The sequence below is a fragment of the Sphaerodactylus townsendi genome, linkage group LG11, assembly GCF_021028975.2.
Source record: "Sphaerodactylus townsendi isolate TG3544 linkage group LG11, MPM_Stown_v2.3, whole genome shotgun sequence".
In the NCBI taxonomy this organism is placed as follows: domain Eukaryota; kingdom Metazoa; phylum Chordata; class Lepidosauria; order Squamata; family Sphaerodactylidae; genus Sphaerodactylus; species Sphaerodactylus townsendi.
The window spans coordinates 36027113-36046740 of record NC_059435.1 but is presented as its reverse complement, the minus strand read 5'-3'; the positions used below and the strand labels follow the sequence as shown (position 1 = coordinate 36046740).

Here is a 19628-nt window from a genome sequence, read left to right as displayed (position 1 = left end):
ATGACAGGCGCTTGAGTGTCCTAACCCTATCCTATCATATCTTATCCTGAGAGCTTCAGTGCTATTCTGCTGACTAGGGATAACCAAAACAAAGTATCAACCTGTGCCAGAACATCCTTTACAGAGCACAACCCTAAAGAAAGGTATCGACTACGTTTTCTTTTTCTAAATATCATCAATTCCCTTTGGCCAGCGCTGAGAATGAAGTTTTATCTAGAAAAAGTCTTAGAAAATTTCAGCAGGAGTATCGTGTCTTTAAACATACCTTCTCTCTTGCATGTAGCTGAAATGCATTTAGACTGTCACACATTGGTACAGGAGAGGAAGAAGAGTTGGGTTTTATACCTAGCTTTTCTCTAGCACAAGAAGTCTCAAAACAGTTTACAAACTCCTTTCCTTCCAAACTCCTTCCCAACAGACACCTTGGCCCCTTCTGCACATGCAAAATAATGTGTTTTCAAACCACTTTCACAACTGTTTGCAAGTGGATTTTGCTATTCCACACAGCTTCAAAGAGCACTGAAAGCAGTTTGAACATGCATTATTCTTTATGTGTGGAATGAGCCCTTGTGAGGTAGATGGGGCAGAGAGAGCCCTGAGAGAACCCCAAGGTCACCGAGCAGGCTGCATGTGTAGGAGCTGGGAAACAAACTTGGTTTACCAGATCAGAGTCCGCCACTCACGTGGAGGAGCATGGAATCAAAGTAAGTGGAAATAACACACTTTTCAAATATCCATCTAACCATGTCATGCACAACTTGACACAACTTGTGCCTCCTATCCCAACTCAATTCAAATGTGGGCTTTGAGTTTTAAAACCCTAAACAATTGGGATCTGGTTTTTCAGAAACCTCTTTTTCCAATATGAATCTGTTTGTACATTCTGATGACCTGAGGCCATTTGCTACCATTTCTGCTGCCATCAAAATTTTAGCAAATGGAAAAGTATAGAAGGGCATTTACATGGTGATATGAAGATACTGGAAGTTTCACCCCTGGGGTACACATTTGGCCATCTCCCCTTTGTCATGTGTAGGCCATCTTCTTTCATTAACGGTCATGGAGGTTGAAATATTCTGTTGACCTTCACGCTCCCGAATGCCAGCTCTGATCTAGTGTTTTATTCTGATGTGCTCTTAAATTCTTGTTGAAAGTCGGAGCCAGTAATATTCTTTTCTAAGCCACCTTGAGAGCAAAACTGAAACATGGTATGTTTGTGTATGTATGTGTGCACTTGCATATTTTCAAATAGCAAACAAATGTAGTTATAAACTTAGATCTTTTTTGTTTGCTTTCTTAATTATTTTCTCTTCCTTCCTATGTCTGCTTAGTTTTTACTAGTCTGACTTCTGTGCAGATTCACAGTTGAGAAGAGCCAGTCTTTATAATTAAGCCTTGCTTTCGAAATAGGGCCAGTTTTACAGCCCTGTTGGACAAACTGCCCCAACTATTTGGAATATGGAATATAGCTAAAAAATTGTGGAGGCTCACGAGCGGATCACATTTATCTCACAGTGGCTTTGCTCCGCCAAGCAAAAAGGGAAAGATTAACAGCCTCCAACTAACTCATACATCTCTGTGATGCTACCACTCTCCCTTAAAAGGGATATTCAGAAAACAACCATGTCTACTCTGTATTCCAGCTCTGTAAAAATTATAGTTATGGCAAAAAGCACCTCATTTTATACAAGGTTTTTTTTTCTCACTCTCTTTCCAAGTAATGTTAAAACTCATTGGCAATGATTTTCTATTACCACATACACCTATAAAATGAAATGCTGATTTACAGTAAATTGAAACCATCATGCTGCATTTTGTCACAGCCATTCCTTCCTGGAACCAGAATATCCTGGCAGAATGTCATCACCATTCTACTTTGAAGGACACTAGAGCCTGCTGGGGGTGGGGGAGTAAAATTATGCTCTCAGTTAACCCAGAAAATAAACATTTAAACTAGAACCTGTTTTCTACCAGATGCATTCCTTGCTGCCAACAGTGATTGAAATGGCATATTTTCTGCTTTCCTTTTACTCTGCCTCCCAGCACCATTATATTTACAATAAAGCTTACATGCACAAACACCAAAGTAAGCCACTGGCTCAATGCTACATCTTATCCTAATTTTTAAAGGATCTTTGATCCCATAAAATGATTAATGAGATCCATGTAGCACTTCTAAACTATTTTTCCATTGGCATTTCATATTTTTTAACAGTGTTTGTAGTGTCTTGGTCAGCAAAAAGGTTGTTGTAGTAACACAATTAGATGGTTACTTTTTGGATATCATTTTCATTTGTGAAACTCTGTAACAGATGGAGGCTTCCTTACATACACACATACATACACACACACACACACACACACACACACACACAAATAAAATTTGACTCACTCAAAGGTAGCATTTCTATCACATTCTCTCATTGCATAGGCTGACAAAGCAATAAACATACTATGATAAACATTACTGTACTTTTTTGCCACTAATTTTTCCAGTATGATGAGAATTAAATGAACCATTACTCATCAAAATCTCTGTCTTTCAGCTTGCATTAAAGGACCAGATAGTACTTTGTTCAGCTTATGCAAATATAAAATGAGTACATAAAGAATCTTCAACATGATAGTTTTTTTCACTCTTTCACACCTACAGTGAACATGACAGGAAATTTATTGGTTTCCTCCCTAATGTCACACAGAATGATGTCACAGATCCTGTTGCCCTATAATGCAATATGTTCTTTCTTTCATTTGCATAGGAAACTAATGTTTTCTGGACCATCTCCTTAAACTCTACAACCTCCATATAAAAAAAACAAAAAAATGAAACTATTAAGTATTTAGTATAGCAACACTTCTTTGGCTGTCCTATAAGCACAGATTCAACATTTCATCATAAGAACAGGGTGATTTACTATGGTGTTGTCTCAGGAATGCTCTATTTATCTCATTTAAATAGAGATTATTACCTCTGCTGTTATTTTATTGTGCTTTTGCATCAAAGCCACTTTGCATCAAAGTGGCTATTTATTAGGCAATTCTGGTGCCAACCCTGATAAGTCCATGTTAAAATTAATGAAGAAGTGGTTTGTGCCAGATTTCCAACACCTGGTGACTACCATGAGTATGGTAAGTCTTAAAAGGTCAGGTTAGCTAAAAACTCTGTTGCAAATATATCAGTTTTTCTTACAACAGACTTGCTATGGGATAACTGAAAAGTATGACTGGCAAGCAGTGTCTACTAATACGGTATTATGACAATAAGGGAGCAATCTTAAGCAGGTCTATTCACAAGTCTCATTTTATGCAATGGAACTTACTCCCAGGAAAGAGTGTTTAGGATTGAAGCCTAACAGCCCAATACTGAAGGGGGTGGGTAGTTTTGCGGCAGCTCGAAACAGCTCAGCCCTGCAACCTCCAACGAGGATTGAAGAAGCGTGGAAAGTAAAAAGAAAAGAGGGGGAAACCAGCAAAAACATTCAAGTGTGCTACCAGCCCTTTATGCAGCTCAGCAGACTGCACCTGGCTTTTGGGAGGTGTACGTGCATGGCAGTTCCCAGGGTGAAGACATCAGAAAGTCGACTAAAGTTGGCTTGGCCTCAAGAATGCCCCCATGGGAACCAGTTGGTGCATTAGCGTAAGCGCCTGGGGATTGTGTAGTCATGCAGCTATCCAGTGCCGGCATAAGCAGCCCTGTTGCCAGTATAGATGCCACTTACATCATGAGGAGTGACATTTACACCAGTGACGGAATCATTCTGGCTTCCTAGCCTTTTGCTCCTGCCTCCTCTGGATTGCACTGTAAATGTTGGAAGTCATTTGGCTTTATACTTCCTCATCCCTCATGTGAGGCTCAGGCACTGATGTATTCTACATTCTTAACAAACCATAATTTGTTGTGATATCAAACTAGATGAAATGACAAGACATACTCTGTTCCCTTGCCTACAAATTAGGATTTCAGACCAGGCTACCCTATGGTTTAAAACTGGATGATAAAACAGAACAAACCACAGTTTGTGATTTTCTTCCAGTTCAGACATCACAATGAACGGTTATGTTGCAAACTATGAAAAATGCTCTGTGCAAACCACTCAACAAAGAAGAGAAATTGCAAGTGTGTGTGTAATCGTGAACACTACTAAGTGCCTGTAACATCACACCATGGTTTGAAATTATGTCAGAAGAGGATTCACTTGCTATGTTCTTGTTCATTTCAAACAAAATTAAGATTTTTTTTAAAAAAATGTGCATATATTCTGGAGTAAAAGGAAACATCTATTATTTGTACTAGATAAACTCTCATTGAACCCATGAACTTAAAACAACACTTCTCAGGGGCTTGCACAATAATGTGCTGTTTTCAGCTTAAGTGACTGAGTTGTTAACATTTCTTTCTACATAGGACCTGAGGGTATGCATACACTACACAGTTAAATACATAGTACCTACAAATGTTCTCTAACCAGATTGCTAATTAGCATGCTTTTTAATATGATGCTTCATAAAGCTCTACTTAATGAAACTAGGTGACAGGATCATTAAATGATACCTCAGTCACTGCTGTGTGGAGAAGCCCGTGTGGCTTGCCCTGTACCCTACTTTTCCTATATGATACTGATGAATCTGCAAGTTGAAATATGATCAAAATCTCCTCTAAAGCAGATATTCAAGACCAAAGGACTGCACCTCTATTACCCTCATTTACAGAACATCCATGAAGCAATCAGCTCTACTCATTACAGCAAAGGATGCTTTAGAGAAAACAAAAATTATTCTTCCTACAATGTGTTTATTTGGAATACCATGATGTCTGTTATCCTCTTTGCCTCCCAACTCTGCACATTTCCACACACAGAAAACCACGAAAAATATTATTTGCACATACTGACTTCATAAATACAGTGATGTTATACCATGAATAACAAACAATTCAGACAAACAAAAATCAATGTACTGTCAAAGGCTTTCACGGCAGGATTCAACAGGTATCTTCAGAGGTGTATCACAGAGAGAAGTCTGTTACACACAGTGTGTAACAGACTTCTCTGTGAAACACCTCTGAAGATGCCAGCCACAGATGCAGGCAAAATGTTAGGAACAAGATCTACCAGACCACAACCACACAGCCCAGAAAACCCACAACAACAAAACAAAAATAATTTTTACATAGGATCTCATTTAAATGACAACACGGAGTATACCAGTTGTTGTGGGTTTTCCAGGCTGTGTGGCCATGGTCTGGTAGTTTTAGCTCCTAATGTTTTGTCTGCATCAATAGCTTATCACAGTGACTATCTAGCCCAGGGGTAGGGAACCTGCGGCTCTCCAGATGTTCAGGAACTACAATTCCCATCAGCCTCTGTCAGCATGGCAGCTATACCACACTGACTTTTTGCCTTGAAGCTTAAAATAGCCACCACACATAGACGTCTAATCACATTAAAAACTGTTATATAACTATACTTGTAAAAAACATTTTTTGACAAGCATGCCCTCTTTTCCAGCACATTCACTGGTATGTCTTTGCAATCTACCTTTCCTTGGGTGATAATATGCCAGCAGATTTGACATGTCCCCAAAGATTTGCCAGGCTGCAACTTGCAGAAATACACTAGACTTTCTCATTCAAAGTACATGGTTTACAGAAAGCTATTAACCCACTCAGGCATAGAAACATAGTGCAGGTGTGCTCAATACTGCATAGGTTTAAGAGACCAAGGGATGTGGTACAGCCTGTCAAAAATCTGCATCAGAATGCAAAGGTCATGTTGTCAAGTATAATCTCTATGGAGCAGAGATGAAGGAGGGATGTCTAAACTCCTGTACTAAGGGGAGATCTAATTCTAAAATGGGAATTTGCTAAATAGCAAATCGTCAAACAGAGGTAGCTTGTTCTCCTCAGTGCAATTTCTCTAATTGACATTAGATAATGAGTTGGGAAGAAACCAAAATGTCCTTACAGACCAGTGGCTTCCATGCCTCTTTTCTCACTGAGAATGGTACGAAAACTACCATTGCTTAGGGCAGAAAAAAACACAATATAGCAGACTACCACCAAAATGGCATACCCCTGCTGAGTTACCCCTTTCTGTTTCTAATATACAGGAATGTTCTGACATGAAACCATGGCTGTGAATGTCCACATTCCTGCCAATAGCAGCTACTGATAAAGGGTGAGCAGTCTTTTTTAGACTTTACAATCAGCATACCAGAAGTAGGGATACAGAAGCAAAAATGATACCTGAAATTAACTGTTTCTGAGATATCTGAAACAATCTTGGAACACCCCAGAAATTTTAAGAGCAATAAATTTTCTTATGGAATTTCAGGAGTGTTTTAGCAGTTCAGGAAAGTGCAGGTATGGGGAGGACAGATAGGAAACCAGCCCAGGAAGAACATGGTAGTCAGCATCTCTTTTTCCTTTGAAAGAGATGCTTACTATCAGCTGATGGTCTGTACTATCAGCTGATGGACCCTTTAGATTATATAAGGGAAAGGTCACACAGACTCTCCATACCAGCATTGTTCCTGTTGGAGGTTTCTCCCCAGCACTGGCATTGAAAACAGATGACCCTGTCCCATAACCAAAAAATGGTGGACAGGCTGACAGGCTCCTGCAGCTCTGCCAGGCATGACTGTGGTGTCAACCATTTATTTCCCCTGCTACCAACTCTATCAGGTTTCCTGAATTTCCAGCTTTCTTTCATTTTTATCAGTCTCCTTCAATTTGTACTTTAGAGTTGTAATGGCCTTCCTCAATAAACGTTGATAATGTTTCTCAGAAAACAATCTAGTTGACTGATTATGAGATTCTTCTTCATCTCCTGATCACTCCCCCTCCTCTCTATCTGAGATGTTGGCCTCTGATCGAACAGAGAAGGAATCATCTGGGTCTAAGCCCATGTCACCTCCCAGTTGTTGATGAAACTTTTTAGGGCTTTTTTGTGTCACCAGGGTAAGGGGAGAGCAAGCTGAGTAGGTGTCAGCTCTGACACTTAACTGCATTAGAGAAGAACACCAGGGCTTTTTTGCCACCAAGGGCCCTGCCTCTGTTGCAATACTGTTATTCCACATGGGGGGTGAGGGGCACCTGCAGTAACACTTTTCCCCTGGTCTACCTGGCATTCCTGAAACTGGAGCCATGGAGCGCTCACTCCCTGTCCCCCACTGGGCATCCAACTACACACATACACCAAATGGAGTGTTGCAGCAGCAGCTGTGTGAGCAACGAAGGAAAGGTCCGGGAGGGGGGATGGTAAGGTCCAGTCCGCTGTTTGCATGGGAAAAGATGCTGGGCAAGATGGCACCAGTGCTGCTGCTGGAGTTCCCACCAAAATCACACCCAATATTACAGCCCAGGGGAAGCTTTCCTGATTATTTGTATGCCTCAGGAGGGGGTTTACTGGCAGCCCAACTCCCCACAAGGTCTCCATATTTTGTTCTTTTACAGGAGGAACAACAATGTCACCCTTAGTGTCAAGACAGCTGTGGCTGGCATCCATAATGACTTCCATTTCTCCAGTTGTTGTTGCTGGCAGACTTAGCAATGCTGGATCAAAGAGGGCTTGAAATGCACCCCTGGGGTCCCAGCAAATGAATGGGCTCTAGCAAACGATAGGCTCCAAAGGGCTAAAGTGTCCTGCCCTTGCCCCCTCATGGAGACTCTTAGTAGATAATCTCCCTGAGGCCTGATGGACATGGCTTGGGGGACATCTCCTTAATCGTGTCTCTCTTCTTCTTTCCAGCAGAGGAGGATGAGGAAGATGAGGAAGCAGAAGATGAAGACTTTGACTCTGACATGGTAAGTGATCTTATCACCAGGATTTTTCTTAGCACAAGAATCAGTCTTAACCACAGAGCTATCAATACTGGAAAGGGTGGCCCCCTACAGTCCAAAAGAGCAGCAAGAAAAAATGGCATAGCTCTACACCTGAACAGTCAGAGGTTTGACCTAATCAGTCTGGATGACAGAGCCCCACTCAAGGAGAAAGGGCAGGGAAGTAAGTATACACAATGTTAATTTTGTAACATTCCAAGTAAAGCAAATACAACTGTATATTTGCCCTAGTTTATTGATAATTGTGCCATTTAATTTACTCCAAAATTAAAGCTGACAAAAATATTCATAAAGAAGACCAACTGTAACAACTTCTTATTCAATGTACTCATGGCATGAAAAGCAAATGAAACAAACAAAACAATGCTTGTTTAAATACAGCAACATGCTCTACTACTCTTACTGTATTTCTGATCTCAGTTTCTATTAGTCTGCACATAGGTATGCCCCCCTCCTTAGGGGATGTCCCATCTTGTTGAATGCATTGACTTATACTGAATAATCCGCATTGAGTCTCAATGGGAAAAGATGAGTATAAGTAATGTGAGTGAATGGGTGGATGATTAAGGGACTATAACTTTTGTCTATACAAATTCTTAGCTATTGTTCCTGTTGCACAAGAGATGCTGAAACATATAGACTGCAGATAGAAGAAAGTGATCCTTTTTAAATAGGCAATTTTACTGGTCATGCAGAGACAGAATAGAAATATTTGACAACCCAAGAAAACAGGAACTGTGGCACAGTGGGAACAAATATTGAAATAAGAACCCAAATGGAAAGGCACCAGCTTTATCGAAATTGTATGGCCAGCTCTGTGTGCATGTAATGGAAGTACTGGGTAAGTGTGCAGCTGGCAGAACCAGAACCCTGGCCCTCATCTTGCTCTATGACATGGGTGTGTCAATTTTCCTAAAAAGAATGTGCCATCATTCACCAAAACAGGAAGGATTATAAGATACTAAATCCTGCCCCCCCTTGCCTTATCTCTCTGGATTTTGGTACTATTTTCCTGGATTAGTTCCTGTTCTAGAAGTTAAACCAGAATAACAGAAAAAATGCAGAAAGATGAACAATGTGAGCAATGGCATGGGGGAATGGTGCCCAGGGCAAAATGGCACCCATGCCCCACCCCCGTGGTGCCCTTCCACGTGCCCCCCCCATCTGAGTTCTGCTGGCGGCTTTTTGCAGCCTGGTGGGAAAAGCAGCCTAGTGGCAACTACACTTCCCAGGAGACCTTGCAAGCCCCAACTCACTTGCAAGGTGTCCTGGGAAGTACAGTTCCCACCAGCCAGCTGAACTCAGGTAAGTGGAAGGGCACCACGGTGGGGGAGCAAGATCCAGCCACTTCTGGGAAGGAGGAGAGGCATGGCTGGGTCTCAACACAACATGCACACGCCGCTCGGACAGGCCTTGGCCTCAGCAGTGTGCACGTAAGGCACCGAGGGCCAGCCATGCCCCTCGTTCCTGGAAGTGTGAGGGGTGATTTTTTTGCCCCCCCCATAACTCCCACGGGGGCAACAGGGCATTTGTCTCCGGATGTCCCCATGGCAGCTACGCCTACGAACATGAGTAAAGCATGATGCGGAGAGGGGAACATCCTTTGCCTTACCTGCAGGACACATGATTGTTTAAAAATAACCCCCACCCCCAGCTTCAGACATAAACGGAATAGTCTAGTAAATGCATATTAGCATTAGAATTGCAAACAAATGCTTCCCTCTGACTATCAGCCCGCATCAGTAGTGCTGTCGCTCAGCAAAGAAAGGATAGCATTTATTTCTATCCTCCTATCCTGATCAGCCGCTCTGCCTATATGCCAGGGTTTACAAGCAACACATTTATCCCAATCTATAGCAACTACATTACCAGAAAATATAACAAAACTGGCAGGCATTGTTCATGTGGAAGCTAGATACTCAGGAACAAAATAATTACTTGAACCTATTTTCGAAGATAACTGCTTTTTTTTCCAATTCAGATTGTTTATAAGACTAACAAATAAGCAATTTTTAAATCAGATATTAATTAGATAATACCCAAGTGTATATCCCTAACATGTTCTAGCCCTAAAGATTTTAATTACTAATCTGGTACAAACAATATAAAATATATTATTTTCACATGCATGGTTTTTGCTTTCTGCTAATTTTCTTTAGATTCTCTTCTCAGCTGTTCCATGTCAGATGTATGTGCATATGTATGTGCTGATTGTTTGTCTTGCTAAAATTGAAACTAAAGGAGATGGAAATGAATTCTTCCTTAGAAAATCAACCCTTTAGTAAAGTACTTACTGCATTGAAGTTGGGGAAGAGATTTACAGCTGCCGCGGTATCCAGAGGAAATGGAAGAAAAGGTTTGATATCCAGCGATGGCTGCAAGGGCGGGGCTGGAGGACGTACCAGGGCTGGAAGAGCAGGGCTCTGGCATGTACCTCCTATATGAAGAAAAAGAAGCAACAACTGAAATCATATGGAACAAATTTTGAATCCGTATTCTTTTCTCTTTTGTTTAAACCAAAATTGCATTGGTCAGATAACAGACAGTTAAAACTAGTTTGGATGATCCTTAATCACTACTCTTAGTTAAACTCACAATAGGTTGGCAGAAAACATCCTCCCATATAAACACACTAGAATCTACAGCTGTTGTGATGTTAGTAGCACTCAAACAATGCCATTTTAAACAGGTGGTTATCTTTTGTCAGCCCAATTCTGAGTGCAGCCATATTGGGATAGGGTTTCAGAAAGTGTATTTAAATCCGTTTATGAGGTGTATCTGAAGCGCTGTGCCTCTTTCAAACTGTGCCCCCTACCCTCCCCATTCTGCCATTTCAGGTTTTTTTTAATATTCTAACTGTTGTACTTTAGTGCTGGACCAATAGACCAATTCAGTGTTATATTGCCAGCATTCAGCAAGTATCTGAATGCTGGCTGCATAGCGCTGAATTGCTATATTTGTCTAGCACAGTGGTTCTCAACCTGGGGGTCGGGACCCCTTGGGGGGTCGAACAACCCTTTCACAGGGGTCACCTAAGACTCTCTGCATCAGTGTTCTCCATCTGTAAAATGGATAAATGTTAGGATTGGGGGTCACCACAACACGAGGAACTGTATTAAAGGGTCACGGAATTAAGAAGGTTGAGAACCACTGGTCTAGCACTAACTTTACCTTTATTCTGTGCATGGACTGCATCAGGTTGCTTATTGACATATACATACATAAGCAACTAGATAAAAATAACATAAAAACTGGCACTGAGAAACTTGTGTTGGATCAAAGAAGTCCCCCCCACACACATTTAAATAACTTTCAACAAGGCAAATTCTAATATCATTGACAAGTCCTGTAGTGCTCTATGGCAAACAAGAAGCTAGGGCTGTGGCTCAGTGTACAGCTTCTGGTTGGAATTCAGAAGGTCCCAGGTTTGATCCCTGACCCTGGCATCTTCAGCTAAAAATAAAAAGCCAGGTCAAAGCTGAAGAGAAATATCTCTGTCTGAAACCCTAGAGCACAACTGTCAGTCTGATTAGACATTGCTGACTTTGATGGACCAAATCGTCTGATTCGGGATAAGGCAGCTTTATATGTTCCAAGATTTTTTTCCCAGATACTCAGTTTATTATGTGTAGTTTTTTTAAAAAAGCCCTAACAATTCTTTTGAGACACTTTTAAAGATTTTCTCCTCATGTTTAACAAATGAATTCCTCCGTTTATTCAAAATAATCACAGGGCTTCACAATTAACTTCAAAGGCTTGATTTAAAAAGGAATACAATGTGATATGAGTCGAGTCTCTAAAATTCTGCCCAGAGCTGCTCTTCAGAAGAATTGACAAACCCTAGGGGCTGTTGTTGAAAGTTCAGGTGATCGCGAATTTTCTTGAAGTGCCGCAAGCACTTCTCCTGTTAATGCTGCTCCGGAGCAGTTCTCTGGGAACATTATGCAAATGAAGCTATTTCTTAGCATACTGATAAGCAGGCACCTGTTTGCCACAGACCATAATTTCACTTGTTGTTCATTTCTTGCCACAGACCACCACATATTTGACTGCATGAAAGCTGGGAATATTCAAATCCTATCTCCGCTTACATTTGCCTGCCTGTATTTTTGGCACACATCCAGAACATCAATTCACTGCTAATTAAGATTCTTTGAATCCTAGGAAATTCTTAAAATATGCCTGTATTCTTTTAATCTGACAGGCAGGCGACAGACTGTAAAAACAACTGCTGGAAAGAGTCCAAGTAATATTCCTAAAACAAAATATTGTGGGAATTTTTTTAACCCACGGCAAATTTACTATTCAAAGGATGTGTGAGGGTCAGAAATTGGATTACCTTTTTATATGTAGCTGCATTCATTCCAATTCTTATATAAATATATTGAAGTAATTCACTCAGAGTATGTCCAAATGCAGCCAGAAAAGCTCTTAAGCAGAGCTGCATTTTAATACTTCTAACTGAAGGCTCATAACATTTGTTTCAGTTAACCAGCTATATCAAATTATCAGCTCTCTTTTTCTAGGAAATCAGCTGAAGATCCAATTACGTGACAACTTTGTTCTATTGTTTCAATTCCTCTCCTAAGTCCCTGACAAAACTTTTGTGCATGTGCGCAAAGGAAGCACTGATATTATGTATCAAGGACTTCAAAATGCGGCTTATATTTATTTCACACCGTACATGGACTTCCTTGGGATCTCTTCTGATTTACAACAATTGTGAAAGTGGAAACTGAATCTGACCTTTAGAAGAAGACTATTATGAGAGAAGAGACAATAAAAGAATAATACAAGAAGTCAGTGCTCATCTAAGGCCACCAGACAGTCATTTATCAGCTGCTTAAATATTGGATAAATTGACCTGGGGGAGTCAGGAGCATTTAAGGCACTGCTGGGAGGAAACAAGACTGTTCCTTTGATCCAGGACTTCAGTGCAATAATTGCACTGAACAGATTTAATAAGTATGCTCTGAGTGACTGTGGCAGAGGCCGGTGATAGAAGCTTGAGGCACAATCCGTGGGTTATAGTCCTAGATCTAAATATATAGAAGGTTTTTCTGACATTAATAATGATGCAAGGACAGAATGTAATGTAATGTAAAGCCACTATCAGGAGTCAATCCACATCTAATTAGCCAATAAACAAAAGTTCCAAATGGAAAGGACATGACATTTACAAATATAGGGGTACCCAAGTATAAATTTCTTGAGTTCCCCAGAATTCATTCAACCACTCTTCTCCAGTACTTTTATCTTCTTGCACCCAGAGGTTGATTTATGTTCCAAGGAAGAAGAGCCATGTAGAACCATTGTAGCAATATGTATATTTGGTGTTCCTTAAATCTGTTTCTAAATTTCTGCTTTTCTGTCAGCCAAAAGGGAGAAAGAAAAACTCACAAGAAGACAGGAGAAAGAATTTTTTGGTAGAAAGCTAAGGAGTCCAAAGCATCTGTGCACTCCCTGATCAGGCAGGAAATAGAACTGAAGATAATTGGAGTCCTAGCCTGAACAGGAAGTGACATTTTTGATCCTGCCTCCCTGAGATGGAGTGGAAATCACCCACCGAGAAGGTCTCTGCCTCCAAGAGAACAAATGAATTACATTGAGCATAGCCATAAAACTATACAATGCCTGCTTTCATTTAGAGCAGGGGTCCCCAAACTTTTTAAACAGGGGGCCAGTTCACTGTCCCTCAGACTGTTGGAGGGCCGGACTAAAAAAAACTATGAACAAATTCCTATGCACAAATGATTGTAAAATGTTTGATTTCACCTTTCAGCCTTTCTGTCATGGTCTATTTTTAGAACAGTGACCAAAGTATGTCAAGTACAGGGTGGGCTCCAAATATTGTTGGGGAGGCTGTGGAATACCTTCCCCTGTAAAAAAAAAAAGCAGAACTTTCCCAATGAAGCATTCCATCTAACCCAGGATCAGGTATCTTCCTGGGTTCTTTCCTCCCTAGCAGCCAGCGAGCAATTCGCCAGCCTGGCTGATGCCAATGGGAGTGAGGCGGAACAGAAAGCCTGAGAGCAACACATGGAGTAGCTGAGAGGGAAGGGCGGAGCAGGCATTGCCACATGTAAGGTTTCCAACTCTGGGTCAGAAAATGCACGGAGATTTGGGGGTGCCATCATGTAACTGCAATCAACAGCCGTTGGGGCCAGTTCCTCCTCTCCCTCGAGCCCCCACTGCACATGAATGGAGCCATCGCTGCCATGCCTGGCAGGCCGGATAAATGCCTTCAGGGGGCCACATTTGGCCCCCGGGCCATAGTTTGGGGACCCCTGACTTAGAGTAACAAACAATGTTGCAAAACCAGGTTTGGGAGCCAGAAAAGAGATTGGGGCAAAGATTCACATTCAAGGCTGCCTCAAATAGCTGGCAGACATTCTGTTGCCCAGTGCATCCCTCCCAGTTGTAATGCTGCCAATAAAGCTTTGAAAAGGATTTGAAGGATGAGAACCACATATTGTTTTGTCAAAATATCCCTATCTCTGAAATAAACAATGTATCACATGGTATCAGGTTGACACCTCAGGTTGACCTAGGCCTCATTATAGGTTAAATCTCCACCCAGAGGAGGTACTATGGTGCATCTTTTTGAATATGCATGGTATGAAGTGGGCTTCACATGTGAGAATATGTGGGTTTTCTTTACCTCACTGTTGATATTGTGATGATGTTGACTTTATGACTCTGTAAATTATTATAAAACTTGAAAACCTTTTGTGTTCTTTGTTTCTGCCTCTTGAAACTAGTGCTGCAGTCAAATACATTTTACACTTGATTTACTATACCCCTCGCCTCTTAAGTCCATTACTTAAGGAGTTTAATAACAGATATAAATTCGAGACATATCATTAACACTGTGAATGAGCATATTTCTAAGATCTTTCCTGCAAACTGCTGGATTAGTCTCCAGAAGCAAATATCATATTAGAATGCCTCTCTGAAATGTGCTTCCCAGTCCCTATTTTGTAGATTCAAGTGCTTTAGACCTTCAAAGCGTAGGATTTTTAAGAGCTACTATAATCCTTTTGGAAATTTTACCACAATTAAGTAGGCAGAGCAATTTTGTACTCACATTCACATTTTCTGTTCCACACTATCCAGAAAAAAACCCCTTTCTATATGCTGATCCAAGAAAACTCAGAAAGATTTAAAGCAAATTCACTTGTAGCCAGATCACTAGTTTCACAGTAGGAAGATGACATTCCTCTTATCAGGGTTGTTATTGCAGTAAATAGGGTTGAGGATAGCTAAGCAACTGCTGAAACAAATACCTGTTATGGTGGAATTGGAGGGTGAGGCCACTTTTTAAAAGGTTCATTTCAAATGCTTAACAACTCAGAACTTCTTAAAACTGTTGTGCAATTGAAGTACAATCTCTACAAGGTTTGTTAAAGTGGCACATGATGGGAGTCAGGAAATTGATCTAAAACGTTAATTCATTAATTGCTGCAGGTGTTTCCTTAATGGAAGCAAATTGTTAGTATAAATTCTCCAAAGGACTCTTTACAAGAATAAAGATCTTGAAGAAGGTCTGACAGGCAGTGCAAAAAACCAATTTTGGAATCTGAAAAGGAAGAGTGTCAAAAATGGAAACTTGGTTGGTGTTTATAAGTCCTGTCCTACCTTACAGGTTTGGCATGCTGCAAGAGATTTCAAAAGTTAACACCACAACAAAGTTGAGCTTCAAGGCTCTTATGGTGTATAATCTCTCAAGGATCTAATTACACAGTCACAGCCTATTGTGGAAGGACAGATCAAACCCTTAACTCAAGAACAGAGTCAGCACTTGTCATGATTTATCCCCGGTACCCTGTTAAAACTGACACTGATAGCAGTGACAAAGAGCACATGGGTAAAAGCAATGAAGAGGAGGAGGAGCCAGCTGCCAGAGAGACTGAGGCAAGATCAGCAGCTCCGCCATTGGAGAACAGGCATTCCAACACTGCGCTTTCAACAGATCCCAAAATGTCAAATAGTAGGGAAGAAGACCATGTCCTAATGGGGATCCTGAACCAACTCAGAAGATTCCACCAGCACCAGAGATGTGCAGCCCCCCAAACTCCCAACTCCACTGGAACAGAGGCACTGGCGACTGTGCTTGGACCTAGCAGAGTGCAGGAGATCAGCTGGACCAGGGGTAGGGAACCTGCGGCTCTCCAGATGTTCAGGAACTACAATTCCCATCAGCCCCTACCAGCATGGCCAATTGGCCATGCTGACAGAGGCTGATGGGAATTGTAGTTCCTGAACATCTGGAGAGCCGCAGGTTCCCTACCCCTGACTGCTGGACTGACTGCTTGGTGACTGTAAGTTCATCACAGGATCAGTACCAGATACTCAGCTGATTACAGCCACCTGCCCCAGCAGAGTATAAAAGGACAAGGGCTAGCAGCTGCCTTTCTGCAGAAGCAAAGAGTGTGGTTGGTCTCACTGTTATTCTGCTCCAGACTTGTTCCCATATTCTCTTGCTCAGTTGCCTTGCTTCGTACCTTGCCCCTCAGACTGCTTCTTGGACTATTCTTTGGAACTTTGCTTGGACTCCATTTGACCTGGTGTGTTTTTGACTTTGGACCACTCAACTGTACTTAAAATCTCGCCCGTATTTCTCTGCTCAGAACTGCCTGTTACTCCAGTCAGTCACCAGCCAGACCATGACAGCACAGTTAAGAGTCATCTCCACTCTCACTCTCCTGCTTCCCAGAGATTCACAGAAACAAGCTCTCAACCAAAGCAGAGTTTATTCAGCAATAAACATGCAACAAGCAACTAACACAATCCACATTGACCAAATCAGTCTAGAGAATGAAGCAACAGACTCACATAGAGGCAAAATAAATTACCTGACAGAGCTCTCAGTTGCTGCAGATGTTGGACTGCTATAGCAGGGTCACCTCTCTGGAGAAGAGGCCACCCTTTGCAAACGTTGGAGTCTCTTTTTATAAGCTGATGGTACCCTAGTGTGTCAGAGTGAACTAAGCCAGGATTCAGAATTTCTCTCTGTGTTACAAGGTAATCGCCATGCAGCTCAGTACGAGTGCCTCGTTGCCTCTGAATCTCCTCTTGTATATTTGTAAGGAAAGTACCATAACTCTACAATGCTCCAATCAAAAAAACTTACACCCAGTAGTGCTGCCCCTGGACTTTCTCATTCTTCAGAGAAGTAAGGAGCACATATCACTATGTTACAAATAACAGGATGTAAAGAACCTGAGTTTCTCCTTTCCCCACTCATACTGTAACTTATACAAGCCTGAGAAGCTTCCTAAAGGAGATAGCCAATGATCCACATTAACAACTTATAAATCTCAGCAGAAGATTCCTGTTTTCTGTATTCAGCTAGGAACTATGCTTCAGTTCCCCAAGAAGGGACCTGCTTTTGTGTACACATACAATAGAATATTAATGTCAATCCTTGGCTTTTAAATCAATTATGAACTTTCAGCATAAGCACATATAGCCCACTTGATGCCCCCAAAGCTGACCCTGATCCCTATTAATCCCCCCAACTCATGTGGTTCTTCCAAGAATAGCTGCAGGGTTCATGCTGTTCTCCTGAGTTCTTTTGTTTGCTCCAATAAAATCCTTTCATGAGATGAACAACCTGATGGAGCTAATGAGACTATCCATATCCTTAAAAGGGAACGATGAGGAAAAACAACAACAGGTTTTACGACACTAAACTCTAAGTGTTAATGCAAAACCACAATACTCCCACCACATATTTCTGAAATATGGGCTATTTGTTTGGAACACTTGTTATTATTGATATCTATATTAACTATTTATATCTATAATAACAAAAATGGATGAAATGTGGGCTTAAAATCTAATTGTCAACCTCTGTATGAAATAACAGTACTGAGCGGAAAAATTATTGGGGCACACATTGACTGACATGTGGAGAAAAGCTTGAAGTGAATGAGATCAGACATCCAGTGCGAAGTTTCACACTTTCCAAAACTTTTATAAATGGACAAAGACATTTGGAAATAAGAAGTATGGAATTTAAAAAAACAAACAAAAAACTCACATTATTTTGTGTGTGTTTTTAAAAACATGTTCTCTTTGTTAAACTAAAAACATCTGCAATGTGCCACAGACAATGTCACTGGGGAAAATAAATTATTGTTTGTGACAAGGCTGAATAAATTTGGTTTGCAAATTTTTAAAAAGAAGTATATAATTAATAGTGATGTGCTAGCACAGAAGGTAGTAACTTTCCAGCTCTGTTTCCAAGAATGTGAAAAGGGGGAAAAATGTATGGATACCATCATGGAAAAACTGTAAATAATTGGCATTTCAATGGGACATGAATTATAAATCCATATTTTCAAAATACTAGATGTCAACTCCTAAATCCTACTCTCGTATATTATGCTGTTAGACACAAATCTTGTACTGTAACAGGTATGTAATCAAGTCAATTGAGCTTAGTTCACACCCAAATACATGGGTTCTTTGAGTTTCCTTCTGTTTTTTTTAGTGAACACATCTTTGATGAGAAACTTTAAAATGCGAAATGCCTGCCACACAATGTGTTTTTGCAGCTTGTCACCTTTGCTCTCACTCTAAAATAAAACTTCATGTGGAACTCAAGGATTATTTAAATGTTCACTTGCGGAAAGATCTAGTTAGAGGAAATGCAGTTTGAATTTTTGGGGTCTAGGTACATGATGAAGCAAATGTGCCAACATCCTCTGCAACCATTAAAAAAGTTAAAAAGAGTAAAAACATTTATTTGATCTAACTTTTTACCATCTAATCACAGCAATAATAACCTATCTTCATAATTCTGCTTGAGATATCTATTTCAAAATATTCCACTGAAAGTGATTCTGAGTTTGGAGAAGAGTGGGACAAAACGTTTTAGATAAATAAGTATACTATTTTAAATGTTAATCTGATGAGCATATATTACATATAAGTGAATAGGTTTTTGTTTTAGCTTTAAACAAATAAACAAAAATACCCTTACATAATCAAACAAAAGACTAAGACTACAATCCTCAGAACATTTCTTTCTGGAAATAAGAGCCCTACGGAATAAAATTACACTTACTTTTGAGTAGACTTGCTTAGAATTGTTCCCTAAAAGAGGAAACCTGAGCCAATGTACAACACAATCCACAACCCAGGGTGGCTGGGGACAGTGCCATTACTGTGTCACTTCATCAGCCCCTAGAGATGTTTCTGGCAGAGTAGGGAGGCAAAAATGCAGAAACACCTCCTCACTGCTGGAAAGCCCTTCATAATGCTCAACAGACTGGGTGGTGTAACTCCAAACCTTGGGCCACAGCGTGCCTACCCTCAAATCTGGGGTGAAAGCCAACTAATGTCAGCTCCACCCTTGGGAACACCTCTGGCTGGGCCCCACTGCACAAAAGGGCTGATGGTGGTACGGGAGTGCTGACATGGTGCCCTGCACAATGTCTAGGTGTCCCAGAGTTGTCCTACAAATTCCTTAATGACTACAGCATATCAAATCAGAGCTTAGTGCACCTTCTCATTAAATGTTTTAATTGAGAAAGTAATGACCCAAGCCTATGGGAGGGGGTGAACAATCTGATAAGAGGTGGTTCAGAGCCGCACTGGCATGTTTGCCCCCTCCACCAGCATAAGGGGCACCCTCACCAGCAGAGAAGCAAAGACGCCAGAAACCAGGCACCTCTCAGCTCCTTGGTGGCAAAACCCAGAAATGGGCACCCCCACAGAGGGACACAGGCATCTGACTGGATGCTGGCACACAGAGGGCAGGCTGGGGAATTCCAGAGGG

At 41.0% G+C, this 19628-nt stretch overlaps 1 protein-coding gene across 5 annotated transcripts in view; it reads right to left on the bottom strand.

Moving 5' to 3' along the window:
• ZNF385D (zinc finger protein 385D) overlaps nt 1-19628 on the bottom strand; it is a 447875-nt gene that overhangs the window by 157184 nt on the left and 271063 nt on the right. For all 5 annotated transcript variants that reach the window (XM_048510764.1, XM_048510767.1, XM_048510768.1 and 2 more), the window contains one exon: nt 10135-10277. In XM_048510764.1, coding sequence (XP_048366721.1) covers nt 10135-10277 — 143 coding nt within the window. The remainder of the gene's footprint in view (nt 1-10134; nt 10278-19628) is intronic.